The sequence below is a fragment of the Camarhynchus parvulus genome, chromosome 1A (genome assembly GCF_901933205.1).
Source record: "Camarhynchus parvulus chromosome 1A, STF_HiC, whole genome shotgun sequence".
Lineage (NCBI taxonomy): Eukaryota > Metazoa > Chordata > Aves > Passeriformes > Thraupidae > Camarhynchus > Camarhynchus parvulus.
In genome coordinates this window covers 11110555-11136667 of record NC_044586.1, presented here as the reverse complement: position 1 = coordinate 11136667, position 26113 = coordinate 11110555, and the positions used below count along the sequence as shown (strand labels likewise).

Sequence of the window (26113 nt, the reverse complement as noted above, 5' to 3'; positions counted from 1 at the left end):
CAAAGTATAAATAATTCTGGTTTTATACCTGCTCCATTGTTGCCTGCTGATGCCTTCAGCCTTTGCAGACAGACTCCAAGGTAATTGTGTAGGAGCACCATGCCTTGGGCACCTGTTTATTAAACTCCACCTGCTCCACTGCAAAAAATCACCCAAACTGACCTAATTTGATTTTTTTGGATTTGACAAGATTATAATGCAATTTTGGTGCAAAAGGGATGGGGTAATTCATACTTACTCACTAATGTACTGACATGTCTGTGATCTCTTGGCAGCTGGGACTTGGGGCTATTTTAAGACTGACAGTGTTGATGCTGTATAGTGTTATTCAGTAGGCAGATAGTTTAGTATTTTAATCAAGGACAGAAAGAAGAGATTATGGCCAACTAAATTTCAAGTAAATTTCTCATTTTAAGAACCTTTTCTTCTTTATTTAGATGTACAATGACTTATTTATGTGAACAAATCTCCTTTTTAATAGAATTTTTAAAATACTGCACCTTTTCTGAGTGTAATTAATTTGTGGCAGTAATAGTGTTTCATGACATTGTGTTTGTGTAAAGAATTAAGTGGTACAACACAGGAGAGTGTCCATAGCTCTGTGTTTTTATCATTGCTGGCAATTTGACTTCCCGTGCAGGAGTTTTTACTTCACTTCTGTGACTGCTTAGGCATGGGATTGATGATAATCAATGGTCAAAGTACTGAAATGGGCCTCAAACCAGAGCCTGTCCTAGGGCATCTGGTTGTACATTGTTTCACAGGTTGCTCCTTTTCACTCTTCCTATTGCAGAGATGCTGGCTGCCTCTGTGGAAGCTCAGTGCCAAATTCCCTTTGAATTAAAATGTTTGAGGGAGAGCTGAAAGGACAGCCTGGCAGAGAGACTTGTAAAGGTAGTGTGGATATGGGCCATTTAGCAAGAGGCATCTCTCTAGTTTTGACCATTGCTTTGTTTTATTTAATTTAATACTTATGCAACTTTTTAGTTCAAACAGCTCAAAATTAGAATGAAATTACTTAAGGCATATGGGGTGGAGAAGCATCATCCTACAGGTTTGAATGTGCACTGTCTTCAGGTGCCTCCTAAAGAAAAGAGAAAATTATCCTAAAATACATACTCACATCTGAAAATCTCTGTTGAAAGAACTCCTGTGCCCTCTGCTGAGGGTTGCCTTCCCAAAAAATCTGGCCTTGGCAGAACTATTTGTGTCCTCTGCACTGGTGTCTGGATTGACACTCAAGTAGGAGGTTGTAGCAGAACTACTCTGAATTTACACCTAGAGAGTGAATCACCAGAGAGGTCACTGCTATAGCAGCTTTAACATAGGTGCCAGGTCTGTAAAAAGATTGAACTTGAGGAGGATTGTGTGATGCCTTTGTGTAGTGTGTGAATGTGACCTTTTTTTGACACAGAAGTGCCAAGGCATCTGTGGAAACGTTGTTTGTCTGCAGGAGATGAGCAAACCAGTTAGAAGAAGCCTCAGTTAGGCATGCCTAGCAGGAATCTCTTCCTTTAGAAGTGGTAGCTGTTGCTGGAACACGTTAAAATTGTTCATCCAAGTTCTAAACATAGCTTATTTATTCAAATCTTAGTCTAAAAACACCCAGTTATGGGACAGAAATGATGAATAGAGCTATTAGGTAACTTCAGTAAGTCCTGAGAATGGTGTGCAGTACCGGATTGAAGGTGTAAACAGCATAGCTAACAGTATTATACTATATAAAACTTCTTGGGTTTAGTTCAAGCTGAAGGACTGATGTGTTTTTTCCCCTGAGTTTCTCAGGCTCTAGAAGGGCTCAATATGTGAACAAAGATGTCTTTCATAATAGGGAAGCTGTAAAGCAGTGTGTTGTTTGAAGTACTGAGAATTTAATCTTGTTACTAATTTTGACAAGTATTTCTGCCATGTCTGTCATTGCATTCAACACCTCTACAGTAATCCAGTCCTGGAAGGTTTTATTTATCGTGTGGATTTACCCTTTGCCAGTAGTGGGGGGAAGTGAGATTGTGAGGGGGAATATTTAATGTCTGATTCATGTTTTTTCCCTTCCCCAGTACATTGTATATATTTCCATTTTGTTCATACTTGCTTTTTTTTTTTATTTCTGTTTGTTACGTTGTGTAGTCTTGTACCAATATCTACAAGCAGATCTCCATGGCAAGAGCTCAGACACTGCAGACAAAACCTCAGGTAAAGAGGGGTTAAGGATAAAACAATGATCAAGACCTCTCTATTTCCTTATTTTCAGTCTTCTAACTCCTCTTGAATCAAATTGAAAATCACAAATCCAAATCAAAACCAAACCTCTTGGACTTCTTAATTCTTTTACCTAATTTAAATCACTATTTGGAAAATTTTGTTCTATTTCTTGAAGCTCTCTTGGCAGATGTGGCCCTCCAGCAAAATCCCAGTAGTGATGTCAGTATATTGTCACTGTATTGGTGGAGAGGAGACTGTGCTAGATCTGTGCATAATAGACTGGACAGTATCTTGCATGAGGCCATTTTTACAGGATACTTACCCACAAATCTAACAAGGCTTAGTTATGTGCATTTGTGAATATGGGGACTGGAAGATTCAGCTCCACCAAATTCTGCTACAGAGACACAAAGTTTCCTGACACATCAGGGAAGCTTATTTTGCAGTCTAGATTTAAATAGCAATACTGGTGAGGTTCACATAGACACATACCCCCCAAAAAATTCCAAATAATTTAGATGTATTGGTAGGGTACACATCCCCCTATGGTTTCCTGCTTAAATATGATCCATTAATTCCTTTACATATTGGCATACAAAAGGAAGGTTGGACACTGCCCTCCTCTGTGATGGTGTTCGCAGCAGCCCCAGGATGAGGGAAGAGGTCAGAATCTTGACTCCATGTTTCAGAAGGTTGATTTATTATTTTGTGATATATATTATATTAAAAGAAAATTATATATTAAAACCATACTAAAGAAAGAAAAGATTTCATCAGAAGGCTAGCAAAGGAAAGGAATGGAAAAGAATGATAATAAAATCTTGTGACTGACCAGAGAGTCTGAGACAGCTGGACTTGTGATTGTCCATCAATTAAAAATAACCACATGAGACCAATCAAAGATGCACTTGTTGCATTCCACAGCAGCAGATAATTATTGTTTTTCTTTTCCTCTGAGGCTTCTCAGGACAAAAAATCCTAATGAAAAGATTTTTCAGAAAATATGTCCTTGACATTCCTCCTCAGTCCCCAAAATCCACTACAGTCTTACAGACAACTCAGATTTTAAAACTCTGGACTAAAAACTGTTTTGTCTGCCTTGTCCCAGTCCTCCCTTTCTTATCTCCATCCTCTGCTGTGAGATTGAGAATGTGATGTCAGAAAAAAGAGCTTTGAGTTACAATGTCCTTGAACTATGATCAACCCCTCCCTGCCACCTTGGCATCCTGGGGAGGCATGGAAGAAAAGCAGCAGAGCAGTTCTGCACTACTTAAACTAACCAGTTCCTGAGCCTGACAATTAACAGCTTGCTTGCTCCCCAGCCAAGCACTATTATTCCTGTGCCCACATTGTTTTCTCACTCACACATTGTGTATTATTTGCTTCTCATACAGGGTCATCCTGTTATTTAATAAGCTTAACAAAATTCCATCTGCAGGGAGAGGCCATAGCTGGGTGTGCTGAGCACTTTTAATTAGAGGTGGCTGTCACAGAGGTGGTCACCACAAGCACTGTGCATAGCTGCGTTCCCAGTGCGTTCCTCTAAAGGAATAAAAGATATTTTTGTTTCTGTAGTCACAGGCATTCCTGTCTGTGTTCCAGAGCCTGGGAGGAGTGACAGATAGCTGGCATTCCCTGGACCAGAGGGTGGAAGATGCCTCTGCCTGTTTGGTACAAAGCTTTGTGTGCCTCTGTTGCTGTGACAATAATTGAAACAGATCTGTTTAAACCTGAAGATCACTAAATTTTGATGTAGGATCACTTATGAAAGTCGTCATGATTAACAGCTTCATGACTGTAGCTGCATTTCCCTAATAATTGTATCTTTCAACCAAAACACAGATCAGGCTTGTTTTCTAATTTTGAGCAGTCTTTTTGTTTTGAAATGAAAGTAGCACAGTTTTTTCTTGATCTAGCATCCATCGCTTCACTATTTGCTTTTAATTTGAAATTATATGTCCCTTTAAAAGCCAGCTCCTTAAAGGAAGGCACAAGTTGTTTGAGAGTACCATTAGCAGGATGTAGTATCCAAATGAAATGGAAGCTGAATCTGACATGTTTTGCACAATTTTTAAAAGTTCTTGAATTTTAAAAAAAATATCCTGAAAGAAAAATGATTGAATTCAAACCCAGTTTTTAAATTTGCCTCTGAGATTTGTGCCGTTTGCATGGGCAGCACACATCAAATACAACATTCCTGTCCATATAGTAGTGTTATCTGGCCATTAGTATTTTAGCAAATGGATTCAATTTGCACTTAATACTTGGTTCACTTTAAATGTGCCTTGCTAATCCTGTTTGGAAAGTTAGCAAAGAAGCACTTAAAAGCATGTGGGAGGTTTAATGAAAATTCACTGTTCATCTAGAGTAACAGCTAAGTAAATTCTCTGTGCTATGTGTGATTCAGCAGTTCAGAGCTACCAAGGCTGAGAGGATCAGGAACCTTTCAGTCCAGATCCCTTCCCTCATGTTTGCCAAGAAGGTTCTGCTCCCTGTGGTTCTCTTCCAGCTGCCTGTCAGTATGGAGCTGGCTGTTGTGGTCCATGCTTTTCATCTGGTTTTGCTGAGATTTGGGGTGTTTCCTGCTAGTTTGGGCAAATGATGGCATTTCACCCTCACACACAGGCTGCTCCTTCACATCCTTGTATTGGTTTTTCCCTAATTTATGTATCTCCTCTAAAAGCTTGCCCTGCTTGTCTTTCTGTGAGGCAGCTTTGTATGGAGGGTGCAATGTCATGTCCTCTCAAGCTAATGACAGGTTGATTTTACTCCAGTGTGGTGTTTTGGCTCTTTGTTTTCCCTCATGATCACTGATTGAGAGAATAGCATTTTCTCTATGTGTGTTTTACCTAAAGTTTCTATTTTTCTTAAACTACTGGAATGGTAAAATGCAAACCCTGCAGAGACTCTACGAAGGTAAGTTGTTTGTGCCATTTCTTTTCCTGGATAAAATGAATCCATGTTGTCAGCCTACAGGGACATTGTAACTGCTGGTTTTGGGCTGATGGATTTCTTGAAGTAATACTTGTACTTGACAACCAAAACTTTTTCTGTTTTTTTTTTTTGGCATGAGAAAGGAAACCATTGAAGAAATTTAAACTTCAGCAGTCACTTACTGCTAGCAGTAGAGAACTTCATTAAGTCATCCAGATATTCTCTTCTAACTTGTAGTAGAAACAACCAAATAAATTTAGCATCAAATACCTACCTTTCTGCCAAGTCACAGTTGTAAGGTAAACTCTGTCAGATGTGAGAATGATTGAAGAGCTAATTGGGAAATAACCTCGTGCTTATTTGTTTGATTATCCAAGCATGTTAATTACTGTTTGATTCTAAGAACTAAAAATGTTGCTGAGTATGTCTAAGTACATACCTGGAGAGAAAATTTTTGCTGGCTTTGCTTGGTAGGATCTTTATTTTGTGAAATTTTGGGACTTGGTGGATGACACTGTGTCTTTAATGGCTCTGCAAAGAACTTTTGGATCAAAATAAGAGGTTTTTCTACTGCCATGTTCTGAAATAGAGAAATGTCCTCTGTTCTTGGTGTACTTGGTCTGATCTTGAGGAGGATCTTCATAGATTATCAAATCCTACCACTGAACCTGGCACTGCCTTTTTGCTACCAAAACATATCCCCAAATGCCACATCCACATGTTTTTTGAACACTTCCAAGGGTGATTATTCCACTACTGTGATGCTGCAATGTGTCTAAATCCTGTGTTCAAAATAAGTGTTGTATAAAAATAACAACATCTTTAAAATCTTAGAGATTACTTGGGAAGGAAAAGATTTGAAACCCTTTCTTAGAGTGCACTTGCATATTAGTGCTGTTGGAAGAGCTGGTTTTGTGTGATAGTGTAATAGATGGTCATTTAATTAATAAATTTTCAGAACTCCTTGGTTTGATTACTGTTTTGCATGCCGTAGACAATCCAGTGGGGAGAACTCCATTAACACCATCACTGTGAAATACAGTATTTGTATGCTGATAACTGGATGCATTTCTGCTTGAAGTCTAATTTCAGTCTTCCTCTCTGCACTTGCTGGATTCTTTGTGTGGAGAAAGTATGTCCTTGAAATTTGATGTAGAAAAAATAAATGTTTAATTTTCACATCATATAATAATATCATCGATAATGAATGCTTGAATAATTTATAATAGCCAAGAGGTGCTCGTATTTTTTGTTGACCTTAAAGACAGCTTCTGACAAACTTGAGGGAAAGTGCTCTTTTAACTGACTAAGTAAAGCTGTCTCTAGATACTCAAGCTGTTGGAGAAGGTCAAGAATCCAGTTGATTGCAAGGTGTTTTTCTGTAAAATTTCAGCAGTGATTTTTCTCTTGACAATGTATTTCCATTCTGTAAATACTAAACTGGAAGCTGCATTGCAACTGCAGTAAGATTTTGTGGAAGGGAGGATAAGGTCAGACTGAATGGGACTCTCTTCTGTTTCTCTTTTAAAAGTAGTACCTCTGAAAGTCAAAATGTCCATCAGATTTGATTAAAAAAAAGAAAACCTAAGTCAGCTCTCTCTGAAGCCTCACTGCTGTTTCAAGTCATTATTTCTTCATTTGTTGCAGGAGAGAATTTTGACCAGAGTCCCCTAAGAAGAACCTTCAAGTCCAAAGTTTTGGCTCATTATCCTCAGAACATTGAGTGGAACCCCTTTGACCAGGATGCTGTCAACATGGTAGGTAGAGAAAAACTCTATTCTCAAATTGTTACCAACAGCATTGGCTCTGGAGAGGTTCCTGGGTTGTTTCCAGCCAGCCCTTGTGGTGGTCTGTGTGCTGCTGTGGTGCTTCTGCTGGGACTAAGGGCACTCACTGGGCATGCTGCATGGAAAGCTGCAGAAGAAGAGGTGTTGTGAAAACACAGAATACTTTCAGGCACAACAAAAGCTAAATGCTGCATTGCCTCGTTAGTTCTGAGTGTGCTGCATGATCAAACAAGTCCAAGCAGCATCCCAGGGACTGGCTGAGAAGGGGTGGGGTCACCTAGGATACCTATCCCCAGGTAGGAAGGGGGCAAAGCAAGGAATTTTTAAGATCCTGATATCCATGTGAGGTTTTGGAGTACAAAACACTGTGACTGTGCTGACAAGGGAAAGAGGAATCTTTATGAAGCTGGAATTTAGCTAAAGCACAGCTTTTGCTGGGTCATCACTTTTGGTGGCACCTCTGCACCTGTACATCTCCTGTACATCTCTTTCCTCTCAGTTATTATTTGATGTGAGCATCTGTGTGGCTGAGTCCCATGGATTGGGAAAGGAGGGGAAAAACAGTTCTTGGAGTGGGGGCAGTGACAGCTGAAAGACTGATGATCCACTGGGAATTTTTCTGAAGAGCTGGTAATTAAAGGATGATTCCAAAATCACCAAAGCACTTGTTAAGAACATGACCTGACAAAGACAACAGATTTACTGGTATTTGAGCCTCCCAGTACAGAAAATGCCGTAAGTTTCTTAATTTAAAAGTAATCAATTGTTGTGACAGTAACATTGAACAATATTATAGCTATTTGCAAAAATGTGAATTGGGTCTAAGTCAATATTGGAAAATTAGGGAGGGCCTTCCCCCAGTCTAGGTTAGATGAACTTTGCATTTGAGGAAGGCAGGACAGCGCATCACCTGCTTCAAAACAAATCTGACCTCATTTTGTGGTGCAAGTGAGAAGTCAGGAGAATCTCCTGGCCCTCACCCAGCAGATGGAGAGGTGGGGAATACATAAAACCCACATTAAGTTGGCTTTTGCAAATGCAGAAAATGCATTTGGAACTTCCCTGCAGTCATGAAGCTGTAGAAATCTGAAGTTCATCTAAATTTCCACTGAATTTTATTTTTAGCATCCTGATAGATATTTAACAGGAAAGCACAGGAGCTGGAAGCAGCAGTGACACAGAGCTGATACTGTGGCACTGCACTTGCACAGAAGGGCAGAGATGAGCCTGGCCACTCCCTCTGCCCACTGACAGCTGGGGATTTCTGTCTCCTGCTTCCAAATGTGCTCTGCTGGAGTTGGGGTGGTATTTGGGCTGGTCTCCCCATCACTGTGCTGATACAGAAGGCATGAAGGACTCAGGGCAATGCTTCCTCAGCAGTTAAGATGGTAATAGCTCAACTGCCAAGGTTATTTATGCCTTTTAGTCCTGCCTTTGCATCGGGGGAGTTCCAGTATGAAGTAATGAGGGGTGTGCAGCAGGAATAAAGCAGCTGGAATTGCTAGGTTATTTGTCTCTCACGTTACAGTGGAGAATGTCTAATATTCATGAAGTGTGATCACAGTATTGGACAAAAATGGAATGCTAAAACCAGCAAGAGACCTATTAGAATAATTGAACTGAGCTGCCTTGAACACATCTTTCATTTGCAATGTGTCTTGGAGAAAAAGAAAGCATTTACTAACAGCAGCAGTATTTAATGATCTTTTAAATTATCTTTTGGAAAACTTTTTTATTGTTTTGATCTGAAACATCATTTTAAGTAATACCCACCTCCACAGAATCTCTTGAGGCAATTACTGGCCTTTCTGATCTTGCCTTGCTGTATTAGTTGTGCCTATGTGTTTGCTTTATGTGAGCTTCCAGAAGCAATTTTCCTCAGAGAAGAAAATGCATAAATCCTTGAAGGGTAACTTGTGAGAACTCTGGCTTTGCTGGATGCCTAAGGAATTTCAATTGCCTTCTGGAACCATCCTGTTGTTTTAAAAATAGCCCCCTGAAGTTCCAAGCAATCAAGCTGCAAAGGAGTCATGTTTTCTCTCTGTTTCAAAGTATATGTCAAAGTACAGAGTTCTCTTTAATAGGAAATTGTGTCTCTCCCCCCGCTGCTTTTTGTGATTTTCCCTGCCTAACCTCACACACCATCTTCTGTGGCCATTCTGCAAGTAAGTGTTGTACCAAACTAAAGTTCTCAGTAAAGAGATAGAGAAATTTTTAGAATATGAGCTTCCTATTTTAGCCCTCTGATTCACCAAGGTATATAAATCTTTGCCTGTATTTCTGAAACTCAAGGAAGCATTATCTGTTTAATGTCTCATGTAGTGAAATAAAAGAACTAGAGGTTCCCTGGTGGAATTGGAAGGAGCAGGCTTTAACACAAAACAAAAGCAAAGCATCTTTCTCTCCACCCCCTCACCCACAGTGCGGTTTGGGTATGGAGCTTGCTGCCACAGAGTGTTGTGAACATAAGAAAGATGTAGAGGCTTAAAAAGTGAAATGAAGGATTTAGTGGAGAAGAGGTGAACCAGTGCTGGTGGGGAGTGGTCTGGAGGTCCACTTTAGGTCAGAAATACCTGCAAATGATGATGGCTGGGAGAAGGAGGGAGGGATTATGGGGGGAGAGGGGGGGAGGTGTGTCCTGCCTCTGTGCTTGGGGAAAGGGTATCTCCTGCTCAGGACTTCCAGAGACAGGTTATGGATTAGCTGATACCACTTTATCTATCCTGGTGCATCTTCCTTTTGTTTTTACAATCCATCTTGGTTATAAGCCTTATTGCAAATCTGGTGTAATTGCATGGTTTTCTGCCAATGGATACCTTTAAATACAAATAGTAAAGTGAAACCAAAATCCTGTCCTTTGATCAGTAATCTTGGATAGTTTTCAGTGTTTAAACAAAGATGCAGTGCAGGTGACTCACTGTGTTCTCAGCATTAGTGAACCAGATTCATACCAGCAGGCTAAAATTTCATCCCCCCTTAGCACATCCCAAGCTTCTCTCCAACACTCTCCTGTGGCATGTGTGACACAGATGAGATGGGAAGTGATTGATGTCCGAGGCACTAAGATGAAAGTTTTCATGCATTAACCACAAATTCAAAGCTTTCTGTATTGCTGGAAAATGATTACAGGCTCTTCCTTTTGATCTTAGCTTCTTAAGTGACTCCTGGTCATTCCTCCTGCCTCTGTTCTTCCCATCTTCTTTTTTTTTTCCCTCTGCTTTTTCCTGTGTCCTCTTTTAGGTCTAACAACAGCAGCACTCTCTGGACCAAGGTTTGCAGCCAGGGTCTTAAAAGGTCGATATTCTGCATGTGTCAAGTTGTGGCGAAACTTAATAGATGGGCATCCCTTTGTGTGTGCTTACCCAGTATATAAAGGACAAGGGAATAATAATTAAGGCTTGGAGGAAATTTATTTAAACAGCCTTCTGAAAAAGTCTCAGCTGATCTGAATTTCCCTGATGCCTATCTGTGCCTGATTGTAATAGTATATCTAATTTGCTTGTCCAGGTATTTTTCTGTAAAGTGAAGAAAATTTAATCTCTGATAGCATTGAGATTTAAGCCTATGATTTCAGCCTGGTTGGCTTTGATAAGGCTTATATCCATCATTGAAAGCCCACATTCTAGAAATAAATTTTTATTAAGCAAGCCTGCCAAAAATGAGGTTAAGAGAGATATTTATTGTGGAGAATAAATTTAAATAAAGTGTGAAACAAGAATTTTTACTACTTCTTTATTGGAGAAGCCTTAACCATGGCACTGCTGTTAATGTCTCAATAAAAACTATAAAGCTCTTGAATAAAAATGTGGCTGCTCTTCAGAAGTAGTTCAAGCTGCAATTTCATGGTTTGTGTCAGCAAAGCCCATCAATTGAATTAAATTCTTCTGCCAACTCCAGGCTACTTATTTCCCTACACATTACTTTTTGAGCAATACATAAGCGCTGTCCTAGATAATTTAGGGGCCTGATAGCCTGTTGTGGAGTCTGGACCACTTGCCTAATTCCCAGCTTTACCAGGCTCTTGAATAGTCTCTGCAGGGTGCACTGCTGAAGTTCAGGGTAGGATGTGCCTGAAAATATATAGTTATTTCTTCTGGCCTCTTCCAGCATCAGAGGAGTTTATTCCTGCTCAGTATGAGACATTAGGGGACACTCAGTTGTGCCTAGGTTCACATACCATGGTAAAGTTGGCTTCTACTGTTGCCTTTTTAGAAAAAGAGCACTTTGAAGGTTCTCCTTCTCTTCTTTCCTTTTATTTCTTCAGATGGTGCAAATGAAGCTATAGTCCTGTGTTTATAAATGTACTTATTTAACTAGAACATGAGCAGTTTCTTGCTGATGCACAATTCAAGCAAGTTTTGCTGGATGTGTGTTATTTTGTATTAGATGGTTGATAGCATTCCCAAAGAATGTCTGGAAGAATGCCTTGATTTATCACTAAGGCCATGCTTCAGAGAAACACCCAGTGTAGCAGAATCACTGCAAGGGATTTTGCTGAGTGGTAAATCAAAAATGAGGCTTTCATAGATTTTGGGTGTTTCCCTCCCTGCCCCTCCTTTTATCCAGTCTAAGCTATTTGGTAGCACTTAGAGAAGAAAGTAAATGTAATAGCTGCCAGTCAGCTGGGGTTTGGTTTGTTTGTTGTTTTCTTCCCCCAGAAAATTAGGGAAGATCAAAGAATTCCAAGAAGTCTATGTAATTTAAATCCAGTGGTATAAGATGCTTCCTTCACTCTCTGCTTTTAGAGCACTGTGGGCATATATATGCAAATGAGAGCAGAGCTGGATGTTTTTATATGATGCTTAAACAAATGGCACAAAGACCATTCAGTAGTGAAAACATTTTCAGCAAGTAATGAAAATGAGTTGTAATGACTTAATGGATGGATTATTTTGGAGGGTGCTTTCCTTTCTTCAGTCATGTCTCCCTCTTAAGTAGCATCACTTGTTTTGTTCTTGGCTACTTTTTTTTAAAGCTAAATGGCTTGCTGTGATGCAGGGGATAAAAAGAATGTGCCTGTACAGCAAAAACAGTAAAATAAAATTGTGTCTTAGGTAACTCTATTTCTTTTCTCCTCTCTCAGCTGTGTATGCCCAAGGGGCTGTCCTTCAGGACGCAGGCGGATAACAGGGACCCGCAGCTGCACTCCTTCATCATCACCAGGGAGGATGGCTCCCGCACGTATGGCTTTGTGCTCACCTTCTACGAGGAGGTCACGAGCAAGCAGATCTGCACAGCCATGCAGACGCTGTACCAGATGCACAATGCAGAGCAGTACAGCAGCGTCTGTGCCTCCTCCTCCTGCAGCATGGACTCCCTGGCCAGCAGCATCGACGAGGGCGACGCCACGTCCCTCGCCAAGCTCCAGCGCTACAACTCCTACGACATCAGCAGGGACACGCTCTACGTCTCCAAGTGCATCTGCCTCATCACCCCTCTGCCCTTCATGCAAGCCTGCAAGAAGTTCCTGATCCAGCTCTACAAGGCAGTGACCTCCCAGCAGCCACCACCTCTGCCCCTGGAGAGCTACATCCACAACATCCTCTACGAGGTGCCCCTGCCGCCCCCGGGCAGGTCGCTCAAGTTTTATGGTGTTTACGAGCCCATCATCTGCCAGAGACCTGGGCCCAACGAGCTGCCCCTCTCTGACTACCCTCTGAGGGAGGTCTTCGAGCTGCTGGGCCTGGAGAACCTGGTCCAGGTCTTCACCTGTGTTCTTCTGGAGATGCAGATCCTTCTGTACTCTCAAGGTGGGCACTCATGCAGCAATGTCTGTTTCCAGCAGGCAGTTCCTGGGCAGCTGCAGCCACAGGAGCTTGTAGAATTTCATGTTATATGGAGCTAAGGTTGATTTTTGAAATGTGAGAATGCATTGAAAAAATGAGAGAAATGAGTGTGTCCTAATGAAAGCACTAAATAATTGTTTCCTCCAGGCAGTCTAGGTGCTGCTTGTTTAATTATGCATTGTATTTATCACTTGTGGCACCTAGCAATAGAATACATTTGATTATTATCCTCACACTGCCCTTGATCATGCAAGACAGCATGAAATTAATCCTATCTTCTTTGGAAATACCAGCAGAAAATAATACATCATGTAGAAGACACTCTTGCTGCTACTTTGTTTTTCAAATTTCAGCAGCATGTTGAAGTCTAGTGTAATTTCCTGCCTCCCATACATTGGATATGTTCTTGTTAAAACACTGTTTTAGCACTTGGAGGCTAAATATTTAATGGGTTTTGAAACTGAGTGGAACTACTGGTCATTCCTTTTTTAGTCCTGCTTGAGGTATTTGGGAATGTTGCTGACAAAAAATGCAGTTGATCAGACATTGGCAGAAGTTGCTTGCACAGAGACTGTCCATGTTCCATGTTGAAGTGTGCCAGTAAGCTTTGGAAAATCTGATTTTGAAAACCTTTTCTCTTATGGTTGTGTCTTTCTGTAATAGTGCAACACTCTGCTGCAGGTTTGGGGAATCCTGACTTAGCACTGGGCACGTTTTGGGATTTTACACTCCTATTACTGTTTCCTCCAAGGTGTTTGTTTCCTGTGAGTGTGGCCCTGGTGGTATTTGGATACCAACATGTCAAGGTCAGGTTTTCCTGCTGACTTTCAAGGGCATGTTCAGACTTTTTGGGTGTTCTTCTAAGTGTCTCTGGAAGCCTGTCCGTGTAATTTGGGTTCCCAAAAGGCATCTGTGATTCTGACCCTAAATTAGGAAAATGTGCGTCACGGAAAAATTTTTGGGGAGTGGTTTCATCAGAGGAGAATGGAAAACCTGGAGCCAGGATGCGTTTTAGTGAAAAGAGGAAAAGATGCTGAATACCTAGGCTTGTCAAGAGAAGTGGTTTGAGCAGCAGACAGCTTGAAATGGAGCGGGGAGAGGGGATGGGAAATGGTCTAAAATGGGTTTGGATAATGAACCTTCAGGCTCCAGAAGGGATTGCTTGGGTCTGTCATATAAAAGAAAAGGTCAGGAAGTGTGTAATGGTAATGCTAATAACTAAATGACTGAGAATGGGGAAGAATGTTCAGGGAGGTGGAAAAAGGGTAGTTCTTCTGCAAATGACTGAATTCAAAGGGTTGATAGTTCTTTGCAGAGCTCTTCTCCACATGGACTCCAGGGGTTTGCTTTCAAGAACTGAAAATGAAAGGTTTTATCTTCTCTCAGTTTGAAGTGTGAGCAGAAATCCTGCTGTTAGTTTTGATTAGGCTGCTTTTCCCCTCCCTCCTGCTTCTGTGTGTGTGTGCAGTTATCCCCTTTCTTCCTCAGTTTGAATCATGCTGCCTTTGCCACTTTGCACTGGGGTTTGATATTAAACAGCAGCACCACTGAAATGCTTCTCACCCATCCCTGCTCATCAGTACCACCCTGGTCCCTGCTTATAGACTCACTGAGAACTGAGAAAATTTTTTTTCTTTTTTCTTTCTCACTGAAAGATAGCAGCATTAGGAAAAATGTGCTTGTCAGGTTACATTTTAGTAATATTTTGTGCATGTGGAAAGCAGCCTCTATATGTATTACTTTTATAAGAGTCATTGAGACAGATACAAAGTATCTACTAAATAATTTTGAATCAGCCTCATGTCCACTAGAAGTTAGATAAATGTTGTTCTTCCAATTACTGGTTATAATTAAAGGGTTTACTTGGTTTGTTTGGTTTCATTGTGTAGGGTCTTTTGAAAAGAAAAGTGAGATAGTGAGAAATAATCCTTTCCACCCTTCAAATTTCACAATTTTTCCTCCCCCTCTCTTCTCTTCTATTTGTGAATCTGGGGATGTCCTTGACATGACTTTTACTTGCCTATCTAACATAGACACAATTTGGTGGTGCATGGGGAAAGTATATAGCTGTGTTAGGGAAATTCTGTGATTATGTAAATGGCAGCATAATGCTGGTTCCCAGAGGTGAGGAACGTGGAGTGGAGGGCAAGTGCAAAGCCTCAGTTTTGGCATACCCTGATAGCTGAGTGCTTAGCTAATTGTGCACCGAGGCTTCTTTTAAATGGCAATCTTTCAGTTCCTGAAAAACAAAACAGCAATTCCAATTTGAAATACAATCAGCCTAGAATTTACCAAAATCTGCTGTCTTCAGCTTTGAGATTATTGTATTTTGGAGTCCTCCATGGCAGGAAGGAAATGATGAATCTGACTCCATGTTCTTAGAAGGCTAATTTATTATTATTTTATGATATTATATTAAATAATGCTATACTGAAACTGTACTAAAGACACAGCTGGATGTGATTGGTCATTAAGTTAAAACAATTCACATCAAACCAATCAAATGACCACCTGTTGGTAAACAATCTCCAACCACATTCCAAAGCAGTAAAACACAGGAGAAGCAATCAGATAATTATTGTTTTCATTTTTTCTCTGAGGCTTCCCAGCAGAAAAAATCCTGGCAAAGGGATTTTTCAGAAAATATGATGGTGACATGAGATCCATCAGGGAGAAAAAACTTTTTTAACTCCCTACTTATTTCAAGGCAAAAGATGAAAAGGCTTTGGCTGACATATCTCTTGTTCCAAAATAACAAATGAGAGGCATTTTGCAAGTTCATCCTTCTTTGCCTTTCTGCTTTAAAGAGGATGGACTCATTGGACTGTTTCCAGAGCCCTGGCCTTGCTGCAACCTTCCCAAACTCAAGAGATTAGTAGAAGATCCTCTGGTTGCAATTTCAAGCAAGACAGCATTATTTACACAAAATCACAATTCACTGACATCATCATGAAATACTAAAGAAATCAGAGCTGGAGCAAAACTTACTTCAGTTCATTAAACTATTTCAGTGAGAGCTGCTGTTAACACATATAGGAAATATAAGCTGACTTTTTTGTGGTTCTCCTAGACCTGTTGGAGGAAGTTTTCATTTAAGCTTGTCAAAATTTAGTTCTTCTATGGAATAAAGGCTTCTTTTGCAAAGTGAAGTGAAAATATAAATTGTTGCACAACCCTGACAATACAAAGAAACCTGATAATAACAGCAATGAAAGGCTAGCACAAAGGTTGCACAGAGACTGTACTGGCTTTTCTGAAGTGTTTTTTCTCAAGGGAACTAGGAGTTGAGGATGAAAAAGTTTATTTTTAACCCTGGGGCATAATGCTTCCAGCAGCCTGAACAAAGGCCTCTAAGTCAATGAAGAGGTGAGGGTGTTGGGTGACTTTATCCAGCTTGCCCTGGATGTGTTCCCAGCATGATATGAGAGTGTCTGGCACAGCTCTGCCTTGGGGATAGGAGCACTGAGTGGCTGATTGTACCATGGATGCTACAGTCCTCTTTGGGTACCCAGTTGCACTGTTGGTGGTGTCTTAGGGGGGACTGGTACCCCATCTCTTGGGAAAATGCAGGGATTGTAGTGGATTGTACCTTCACTTCACAGCTGTGGTGGCTGAGCTGAGGGCTGAAGAGAGACTGGCAGCAAAGAATGATGAGCTTTTGAAGCTGCTTTGTTCCCATATATTTTGGACTGCACAGCTGAGTAACTGGCAGAGACCTGTGCTTGCACCTCAGTGGCAAGACTGAAAAGCTCAGCCCTTACTGCTCCTGGAGAATGTGTGGGCTTCCAGGGAGTTAATCACAACTGCTGGTGGGAAGTGCCAGCTTTGGTCTGCGAAGGTTGTGTGGAAACCTGTACCTGAAATCACCTTCACTGTACATTAATTCCTGCAGCTCCAGGTTCTGTGTATAGAGAATATTTTCATTCTTTCCTTCTGCATATAGAGAAATTTTTTTTAAGGTTAAATAGGACAAGTTTTCAGCACTTGGGCTTTGAAAACCAAGGAGAGGGATTAGATATGCTTTCCCTGCAATTCTTCAGGGTGCAATCTTTGCAGTGCTCTTGTAAGTGCCCTTTATTCAGACCACAGCTCTCCCGTGCAACTGTGCAGATGGACGGTCTTGCTCATGTCCACTCTTCAATAGCTACTACAATTTCCAAAGGAGAAGTAATAAAACATCACTGGTGTGGGATTCCTGCTGGAGAGAGATGAATTAAACTGTGAGCTCTGTGGAAACCACAGCAATCCATTTTGTATGTCTGCCTTTCAAGGGATTTAAGCATGAGAGGGAGCGTGTGGATGAGACAGAGATAAACTTCTTAGAGCTTAGGCTGTTTCTACTCATTATAATTTTGAGTGTTTTCCAAGTTGTTTTTCCAAGGGCTTGAGTAATTGCTCCTCCAAGATTGAAATATTCTTTACATTATTTTTTTTAATCTTAGAAATTGTAATACAAATGACTATGCATATATAAAGTCATTGCCTAGAAAGTGTAGTGTCTGAAGGATCTTTCTTATGAGGTCTGTTTTGGGGTAGATTTTTAAAAACTAATACATGCATAATGTGTTTGCCTTTTAAAGCGTTTTTACATCAAATACTTGCATGGAAAACCTTTGCTCTTCTACTCATTATTTAAACAGTTGCCCTCCACACTAATATTCACCCAAATCAGTGGAAAGCTATTGCAGAGAACAAATTATATGGGGACTAAATCTGTGTTCTGTGGAAGAGACCTGAGTTTATGGCCTCAGTAGAACTACACTCAGAGGCAGCACTGCATGTTTCCCTGGAGAAAGGACAAGTATTTGGGTAGAAAAATCAGAGAATGACATACAGTCTTCTTTTTAACTTAGATGAAATAGCAAAATTATTTTTTAATTAGAAGTTGCTCAATTTTGTTAGCTGTCAGTATGACCTGAAAAGTGAAGCTTTTAAAGCATCTGCAAAAAAGGGGAAGGAACTGGTTCAGGTCTGTGCCACAGCCCCAGTCCTGTTTGTGTTCACAGTGAGTTGTAAAGGCAGATAGGACCACTGCTTTTAACACTGCACACACACACCCCACAACCTCTCCACTTTATTTTTTTTTAACTTGTTTTTATTTTTTTTCCATGATGAAACATCTTTACCTTTTCAGAATGAGGGGAAGAAAGTTAAATTAGGCCTTTACATTGCAGTTACGGCAAATGCCAGATAATGAACATGGCAGTCTAAAGTCATCATGACCAAAGTTGTTCCCTGCTGGACTCTAGTGTCCTCCCCATCATCTTGCTGCTGGCTGGGGAGCCTGTTCTGCCCCAGCACCATGGGAGAGAGCAAGGGGCTCCCTGTGTGCTCAGGAGCACCTTCATGTGTCCTGCTGGCACAGACTTCTCAGCCTTGGCACAGACTTTTGCTCTTTTCTCAGAGACTTAACCATGCTGGTAATGGGAGCTAATTCTTGAGATGGCTCTTAATCAGAAATTAATTCATGCTGAGCCACTGATGGCAGGCTGGGACATAGTTAAGTTATACAAATGGAAATGTATTGAAGCAGAAGCTTTTTAAATTAAGTGTTGGCCAACAAGGAAAAAGGGTTAGGACTGGCCTCAGTGAATATTGCCCTTGGGATGTTTCCCTTGGGGCAGAGCTGACCCCCAGTTTGAGAGGCTAATTCTTCAGGCAATTACATGCAGGCTTGTCTTGACCCTTCTGTTTAAGAACGTATGTATTTTCATATTTGCATAAATTGCCCCACTGCTTTCATCATATAACTGATGTGCTGCATCACTCCCTGGTGAATGCACCTTTCCTTTGGGGATGGAAGGGCACTGAGGTGCCAGGGATCATTTCCTCAGGACAGGCTGCTGGTCACAGCCCCATGTCCTGGCACCTGCCCAGGTTCCCTGAATGCAGCACTGCTGCAAGGTGATTTCTGTAGTGAATAAACATTTCCTGCACCATTTTTGTGTGTTTTATGTGAACATCTCTTAAAAGTCACCAGGACTGGCTTGTCAGCTGTTACAGCTGCCAGCAGGCAGATCAGATGAAAGGTGGAAGCTTCCAGGGCACTTTTGATGTCTGTAGCACTTGTGTGTGCTGCTTCTGTGGAGCTGTTGAGATCTGATTTGAAAACCTTTGCTTTCATAAGTAATTTTTGTCTCCAATGTGAATTTCAGATTTAGTTTTTCATCTGCAGTGTGCTTTATATAAACATTACAGATCTGAAGGTACCCAGACCCTAGACAGGTCTGGTTTGGAGCTGTTCTTGACTCATTCTCAGAGCTCAAAGCAAAATAATTTTGTTTTTGCAATGTACCTAGCTCATATCTTGTTACAAAAAAAAAAAAAAAAAAGGCAGTTGCATAACAATTACTTATAATACTTGGACTGAAGAGGTAGCATGTGGAAAAACTATTGGTCACAAGAATGCTTTAAAGCCTGTTCAGGTGTTTCCCTCTGAAGAATTAGTTTTATTCATCCAGGTTCATTGATGCTTTTTTTCCTCTGTTGATGGTTTGCTTTATTTTGTTTAAAGACAGTTGTTTTGTGCATATTGATAAGGTATTTTTTGAGAATACCATCTGATTATCATCTTCCAGGATGCATTTTTAAATATGTGGTTTTGCAAAGCTGCAGTTATCCTTTATGTGTGTTCTAAAAGCAGTAGAGCAAAGGAAGTGGTGTCCAGGTAACCCATCTCTTCAAATGCTTCCAAGTGCTTTCAAAATGTATGTAAAATGAGACTTCAAAAGGAAAATAAAGAAGCAGTCTATTTTTAAAGCCTTGGATGGGATTTAGAGGATCCAGACTGTGACTCCAGCTCTGTGGTAAGCTTTCTGCCCTACCTTTGGTAGGTTACTGGAACAGAGAGTTGGAAAATGGCCAAGCTGTGCTTTCATTGGGAAGGCTGGAGGTGTTGAAACTGGAGTAACAGTGACTGTTCCCAGCAGGAACACCATTTCTGGGGAGAATGAGTGTGTGTGCCCTTACACATGCCTTATGCACAAAGTTCCTGTGATTGGGAATTTGCTGAGAAGCTCCCAGGTGAAATTCTCTTCTGTTTGATTATGTTTTGGGGGTAGAACCTGTATGTGGTCTTAGCTCTTTGGAGCAGGGATAACACTGATGTCTTTTTGCCTTCTCAATGGATCTTGGTTTTGCTCTGCTGTAGCATGGGAAGATTTTGAGATATCAGAGTTTTGTGGCAGGAAAAGTAATTTTTATGTTGAGCTTTGTGAATTGCTTAACATCTCAGAGATTCTTTTCCCCACTGTGTATAATGAAAAGATTATTTTGTTTCTTCAGTCACTGCCTGTGTTTGAACTTGAAGGTCTTTGGGATAGATATTTCTTACTGATTATTGTCCTGTTACTGTATTATGGAGAATCAACACCAAGATAAAAAATTGTCAAGCTTTGTCCTCTCTCAGAAAGACATTTGTAGGGAATTGATGTTCAAGTGCTGGAACCATTTCCATCTTCAGCAGAAAACAGTGATTGGGAATTCTACAGGAATATCTCAGGGTGTGCATTTTAAGCACTGTATCTTGTGAGCCACGTGAATGTTACCAGAGCTGGGTAAGGCATGGCTGAAGATGGTGCTGGGGCAGCAGAACTGCCAGCCTGCAGTGGAGCAAGTCCCTGCAGCCCTTGCATGTCCTGCACAGGGAATTGAGGTGCTTGGCCAGGATCCCCTGGCAGATGGTTCTGGAAAAGGGAGATGGATCCAGAGCCTTTGAGCTTGACTCTGCTGCCCTCTCCTTCACTTGGTGAAAAGGCTGTGTGTGAGACAACACTGCACCACATCGCCACATCCTATTGTAAATGCTTTCTCACCAATGAGGGGAGAGAATGATGCATCTGACTCCATGTTCTCAGGAGGCTAATTTATTACTTTATTATGCTGTATTATATTAAAGAATACTATACTATACTAAAGAATACAGAAAAGATACTTACTGAATGCTAAAAAGATAATAATGAAAACTTGTGACTCTCGCCAGAGTCCTGACGCAGCTTGGCACTGATTGGCCAAAGAGTCAAAACAACTCACACCAAAATCCAATCAGGCAATCACCTGTGGGTAAACAATCTCCAAACACATTCCACATGAGCACAACACAGGAGAAACAAATGAGATAAGAATTGTTCTCCTTTTCTCTGAGGCCTCTCTTGCTGCCTTTCAGCTTCCCAGGAGAAAATCCCTGGGTGAAGGGATTTTTTCAGAGAATGTGAATGCCACAACATCCAACTAAGATATTAGGAGGCAGTGGTTGCAGTAGAAGCCCCAGGGACCACTTTGCCCTGGGGTTATCCTCCTTGAGCAGTTTCTCTTGGAAAACGTTCTGTGAACAAAATAGACGTGGAACTTTGAACATGAAGAGTCTCTGAATAATTTTGGTTGGAAAAGACCTGAAAGGTCAGCTCCAGCTGTGAACCTAACAGCTGCCAAACCCACCACTCAATCATGTCTCTAATTGCCATATTTACATGTCTTTTAGATGCCTCCAGGGATGGTGACTCAACCCCTTCCCTGGACAGTGGTTGCAATGCTCAGCAACCCTTTCAGTGGAGAAATTTTTTTCCTAATATCCAACCTAAACCTCCCCAGGCACAACTTGAGGCCATTTCCTCAATCCACTGTTTCCAGGTTGTCCTTAGTAACCATGTAAGCTTCCCTTAAATGATGACAGGTACAAGAATCTCTCTATCAAAAATTATTTCAGGCTTTATATGATAGGCGTCTAACCTTGTACAGCTTGAAAGTATGCAAAAAGTAATTAGAGCTTGGCTTCTTTAAACAGATAACAAAAAAAGTATTTACAGATTTTGGTATATTATTTTTCTGGAGGAAACTGTAACTTACCTCTCTTCAGTCAAAACTGCTGGGTGCATAAAGATTTTTTTATCTGCTAATCTCTGACAAGTATTGCCAGATGATAACAGCCTAATCATGTAGTCATCACTAGTTTGGTTTTTTTTTTAAATTTTCTCATAGTAAATTGGTTACAAAATTTGTGCTGGTGACCATGTTAAATATTATCAGTAGCACCAGAGAAAAGTCAGCATGCATTTCCAGAGCTGAACACCCTTATCCAAAATGATCCTTGCAACTTTTCTGCCAAGACCTGTTTCTTCATGGGGATCAGGACAGACTTTGAAGGTGTTTCACAGAATAGGACATGCTGCTTTTTCCATTTGATTTTTTTGATCTTTAAAGCTTTCAGAGTTATGACTGCTAAGCTTCTCCAAGTAGGGATTATAACTTGAGTTTGTGTAAGTGCTCTTCAACAAGACAGGGAATGCACAAGTGTGGTTGTGGACCATTGCATGGGCAGGGATTCATGAGCAGCTGATCTGTAGCTGGGAGTGTTTTGGAGGTGTAACCTTGAGACTGAGTCGTATGCAAGACAATAATTTTGCAGACTGACTGAATAGCTATTAGTAAGACAAGATGAAAAATGTTTTTGTCCTGCCAGCTGACCTTCTGCAGATCGTGGCTGGTTTTCCACAGAGAGCTGCTAGCAAGGAGAATGGGTGATGCAATTTGTTGTTGTAATTTGCATATTTATTCAAGAACATCTTCCCAGTGACCTCCTAATGGCTGAGCAGTGTCAGATGACAGCGCTTTTGCTGTTGTTGGTGTCTGCCAAGGTCTCAGGCTGGGATGTTGAGGAAATGGGAAGGGTGAAGCTGGGCTCCTCTCCAGGCAAAAGCAGTCAATAGGGCTGGAGGAAAAAGCCTTCTCACCTGACTCAGAAGCAGGGTGTTGATACAGGTATCTTTCATCTCCTGGAGTGGGGCAGAGAGGATTAGGACAGATGGGCAGCAACCCAAGTGTTACCCAGGATCTGGGTCTGGGAAATTGTTGTGGTTGTTCAAGCCAGAGCTCGTGAGACTTGCCTGGCACTGATGAGGCTTGGGTTTGGACACTGCCGTGCAGCTTACAAACCCAGAGGTCTTTACCTATTTCCAGATGGTTGGTCTGCAGCTTGAGATTTGCTGTAAGGATGATAGTCTCTTTAAGAGCAGTATGTGATTTATTTATTTATGTTAAAAATTTGTGCTCAATTTATCCCCTCATTTGTATTAATAAATATCTTGTGGTATTGCATCATGCCAGCTGGATATTTGATAAATAATTTGCTGTCACCCAAATTCTGAAACATCCAGTTCAGCTGGGCCAAAAGAAATTTTAATTTAAAAATAATGCACGATGTGCTTACTAAAATCAAAATATTTCAAAGCAATGAACTAGTAGGTTAAATACAAATTTGGGAAAGTAACCTAATATAAATATACTAGCTGTGCAGAATATATTTGAGAACTAAATTTATACTGGGCTTCTGTTTGGATTTAACTTAAAAGCACTTCTTTTATATACTTAGGGACTGTAAACTAATGCTGGTATGTGGCCAAGACAAGTCTTCTGGAAAGTACACTCAGCTTTGGAAATAGTAGCAAGTGGAGCAGAAGCAGGCAGGCAGGAGCAAGCAAGAAACCACAATGTTTCCTTGAAATTCAGTTCTTTCTCCTCTTCTTCCTGTGTAAAAATATATGCTTATTATGGAATTAGACTATTATTATCCTGTACTAGAGACAGAACTTCTGGTATCTTTTTAATAAACTAATTTAATGACAGAATAGATCTAGATAAGGTATGAATATTTGTGCTCAGCTGTTTCTTTACAGGAGGAATGAGTTTTAACAGATTTAAATAATGTTTAAGGTTTTTAAGTACTGTCTTATTTTCCAGACAACATCTTACCATATAAACATGTTTTCTGTCTTGTTTTGTCAGAGATGTCCTTGCCAAACAGATCTCAAAAGCAGAACACAGAGAGATAATTCAATATCTGCCTTTCTCTCCCATGTCTAGATTATCAGCGGCTGATGACGGTGGCAGAGGGAATCACAACGCTGCTGTTCCCGTTCCAGTGGCAGCATGTCTATGTCCCCATCCTTCCTGCCTCTCTCCTGCATTTCCTGGATGCTCCTGTTCCCTACCTGATGGGGCTGCAGTCTAAGGAGGGAACCGACCGCTCCAAGCTGGAGCTGCCTCAGGAGGTGAGTGTCCACCTTGGGGGGGCTGTCCTGAAATGTCTGACCAATAGATGTGTGAATTACTGCTGGGAAACAATGCCAGGAGGCTTCTCTGGCACTGGATACTGATTGCAGCAGCAGTGACATAGTAGGGAGGTCTCCACAGCACTTCTTGGTCCATTTCTGAATTTAGTGAGTACCACTTACTGTTTTGATTTCTGAATGCTTCTCTTTCTCCTGTTTGTGGTGACAAAGCTGAAATTTTGTCAGTTTTCCCTACATCACGTGCTCTACCAGGTTTTGTTACTCCATCAGTGTCACAGTCCTACTGACAGAGGGCTAAAGAGCATTTCATTGGGGGAGGACCTTGATGGGTCTGGATCTCAGGTGCTGTTGCTAGATGGTGTAAACCTGTCCCCCTGCTGCTGAGGAGCTTCCCATGTCCTGCCAGCCCCATCCCATCCATGGCTGAGCCCATGTGTTCCTGGTCTCTTACTAGACCAGTGTCCCGGCCTCAAACAAGCCAGGCTTGCATTAATACTGTGCCTATGAACCACTTAGAGAGGGGAAAAAAAAAAAAAGGAAGGAGAGGTTATCCTCTTAATCTCAGGGTTAAATCCTTGGTAATGGTGGAGAGTGAAATTGAGGTTTTTCTCCTTAAAATTTGACAAAGGTGATAAAAACTGCTTCACATTTTAAGCTGGCCATACAGCAAAGTCTTTGGGATGTGGCTCACCTGTCTGCATTCCAGAGTGTGACTGGAACCAGAGAATGCCATGTGCTTTTAAACTTAGGTTTCTTCTTAAAATCAGTGGGAACCCCAAAAGTACCTGTTCATACAGCAGCAACATCTCCTGCCGGTGGCTGTGCTGAGGGGACTCTCCTGGGGGCAGAGTCCTTAAGGATTCCAAATACCTACTCTGGCTGAGAAGGCAGATGGGAACAGCAGCAGAGGAGAGAATATACAGGAATGGGAGTTTTTGTGTGGAAGTGGAGGGATAAACACAGGACAGGGGTAATACAATTTTTAATAAAGGTCTATTTTACATACTACATGAAGGTGGCTGAGTCAGCCTCAGTGGTATGGAACTGCAAATCAAGTTTGACCTCCTGGATACAGTGACTGAAGCACATGAAATCTGCACTGGTGGGGAAGCAAGGCTGCTATCTAGCTATGCTCCTCAGTAAAACCATGCTAATATTACATAATTACTGTGATTTTTAAAATTATTAGTCACATGCTTTTGGTTAGCAGATTAAGCTGTCATTTTCCTTAAATTAAAATTTTAATGTGACAGTATTTAGTATTGCAGTATCGTTGGAATAACAAATATCACCAGGGAGAGAAGAGTAAGAGTGGGGTGGACTCTGCCCCCTCCATGATGTTTAACAAATGAGTGAAAAATACCAGCATTTATGAATACCACAGATCCAGTAACTGTGAGAGAGGGAAAGAAAGAAGACATTCACAAGGAAGATCTTGAATCTCAAATTCCTCTAGACAATAAAAAATAAAAAACCCCTCAGCATGCGAGGAGGGATGAAGCACTGTTCACATCAGCATTCCTTTATTGTTCAGGCCAGGGGCTAGCTTTTCAAGCTCTTGCTCCAAATATAAACCATTTGTTTGTTAGAGATAAAAATTCTAACAAATGGCCATCATGCTGTCTTAAGGTTACTAATCTCCCTGCATTAACTTTAATCATCAGATATTTTTGAAGAGAGAAGTGAGACCAATTCCCCAAGGGTTTTCTGAATCTAAATCTCATTTTTCAAATTTTGTAAATGATATGCAGAGCTGAAATTAAAAAGCCTTTGAAATGAAATATTGATAGATAAGAAGGCAGTCCCTGAGCTAAAGAACTGTACTGATGCATACCACAACTGTGTAATAGCTACATAGTTAAATCAAATTGTTTTGTATGAAGAAATGCATTTCCTTGTACAGACTAAATTTAATACAAAAAAGCTGAAGGGACACCTCTCCTTTTCCAGGTGAATCTTAATATGCTTTAAAGTATCTATGTGAAATGTGATTAATGTTAATAAATATGTCCCTGAAATATCCAATATATTATAAACATATTTGCTGTGGAATGTATTGTCTGGCTGAAAATTAACCTCTCAGAAATGAAGGAAAATAAATAATTTGTCTTCACATAACCTGAAGATTAGTCTAGGGCGTTTGGTAAGAGGTAAAGAACACTAAGTGCCTGAAAGAAGGCAAAGGAGCTGTGCTAATGGCCAAATCAGGATAACAAAGACCTACTGCTGCCCTGTGGGTTTTCTGCATCCCCTGTTCTGCAGTTTTATGCCAGGATAAAACACATCAGAGCCCAGCACCTTGGGACTCTGACCTGGTTTAAGATTTTACTCAGCACAG

General features: G+C 40.9%; 1 protein-coding gene across 3 annotated transcripts in view; it reads left to right on the top strand.

Annotated features, from left to right (window-relative positions):
- The window catches only part of DENND5B (DENN domain containing 5B), a 101696-nt gene that overhangs the window by 41306 nt on the left and 34277 nt on the right, over positions 1 to 26113 (top strand). For 2 of the 3 annotated variants that reach the window (XM_030959562.1, XM_030959561.1), the window contains exons 2-5: positions 2128 to 2193; positions 6784 to 6893; positions 12007 to 12673; positions 23567 to 23754. In XM_030959562.1, the coding sequence (XP_030815422.1) occupies positions 2128 to 2193; positions 6784 to 6893; positions 12007 to 12673; positions 23567 to 23754 (1031 nt within the window). The remainder of the gene's footprint in view (positions 1 to 2127; positions 2194 to 6783; positions 6894 to 12006; positions 12674 to 23566; positions 23755 to 26113) is intronic. The other variant, XM_030959558.1, reaches the window with a different exon arrangement.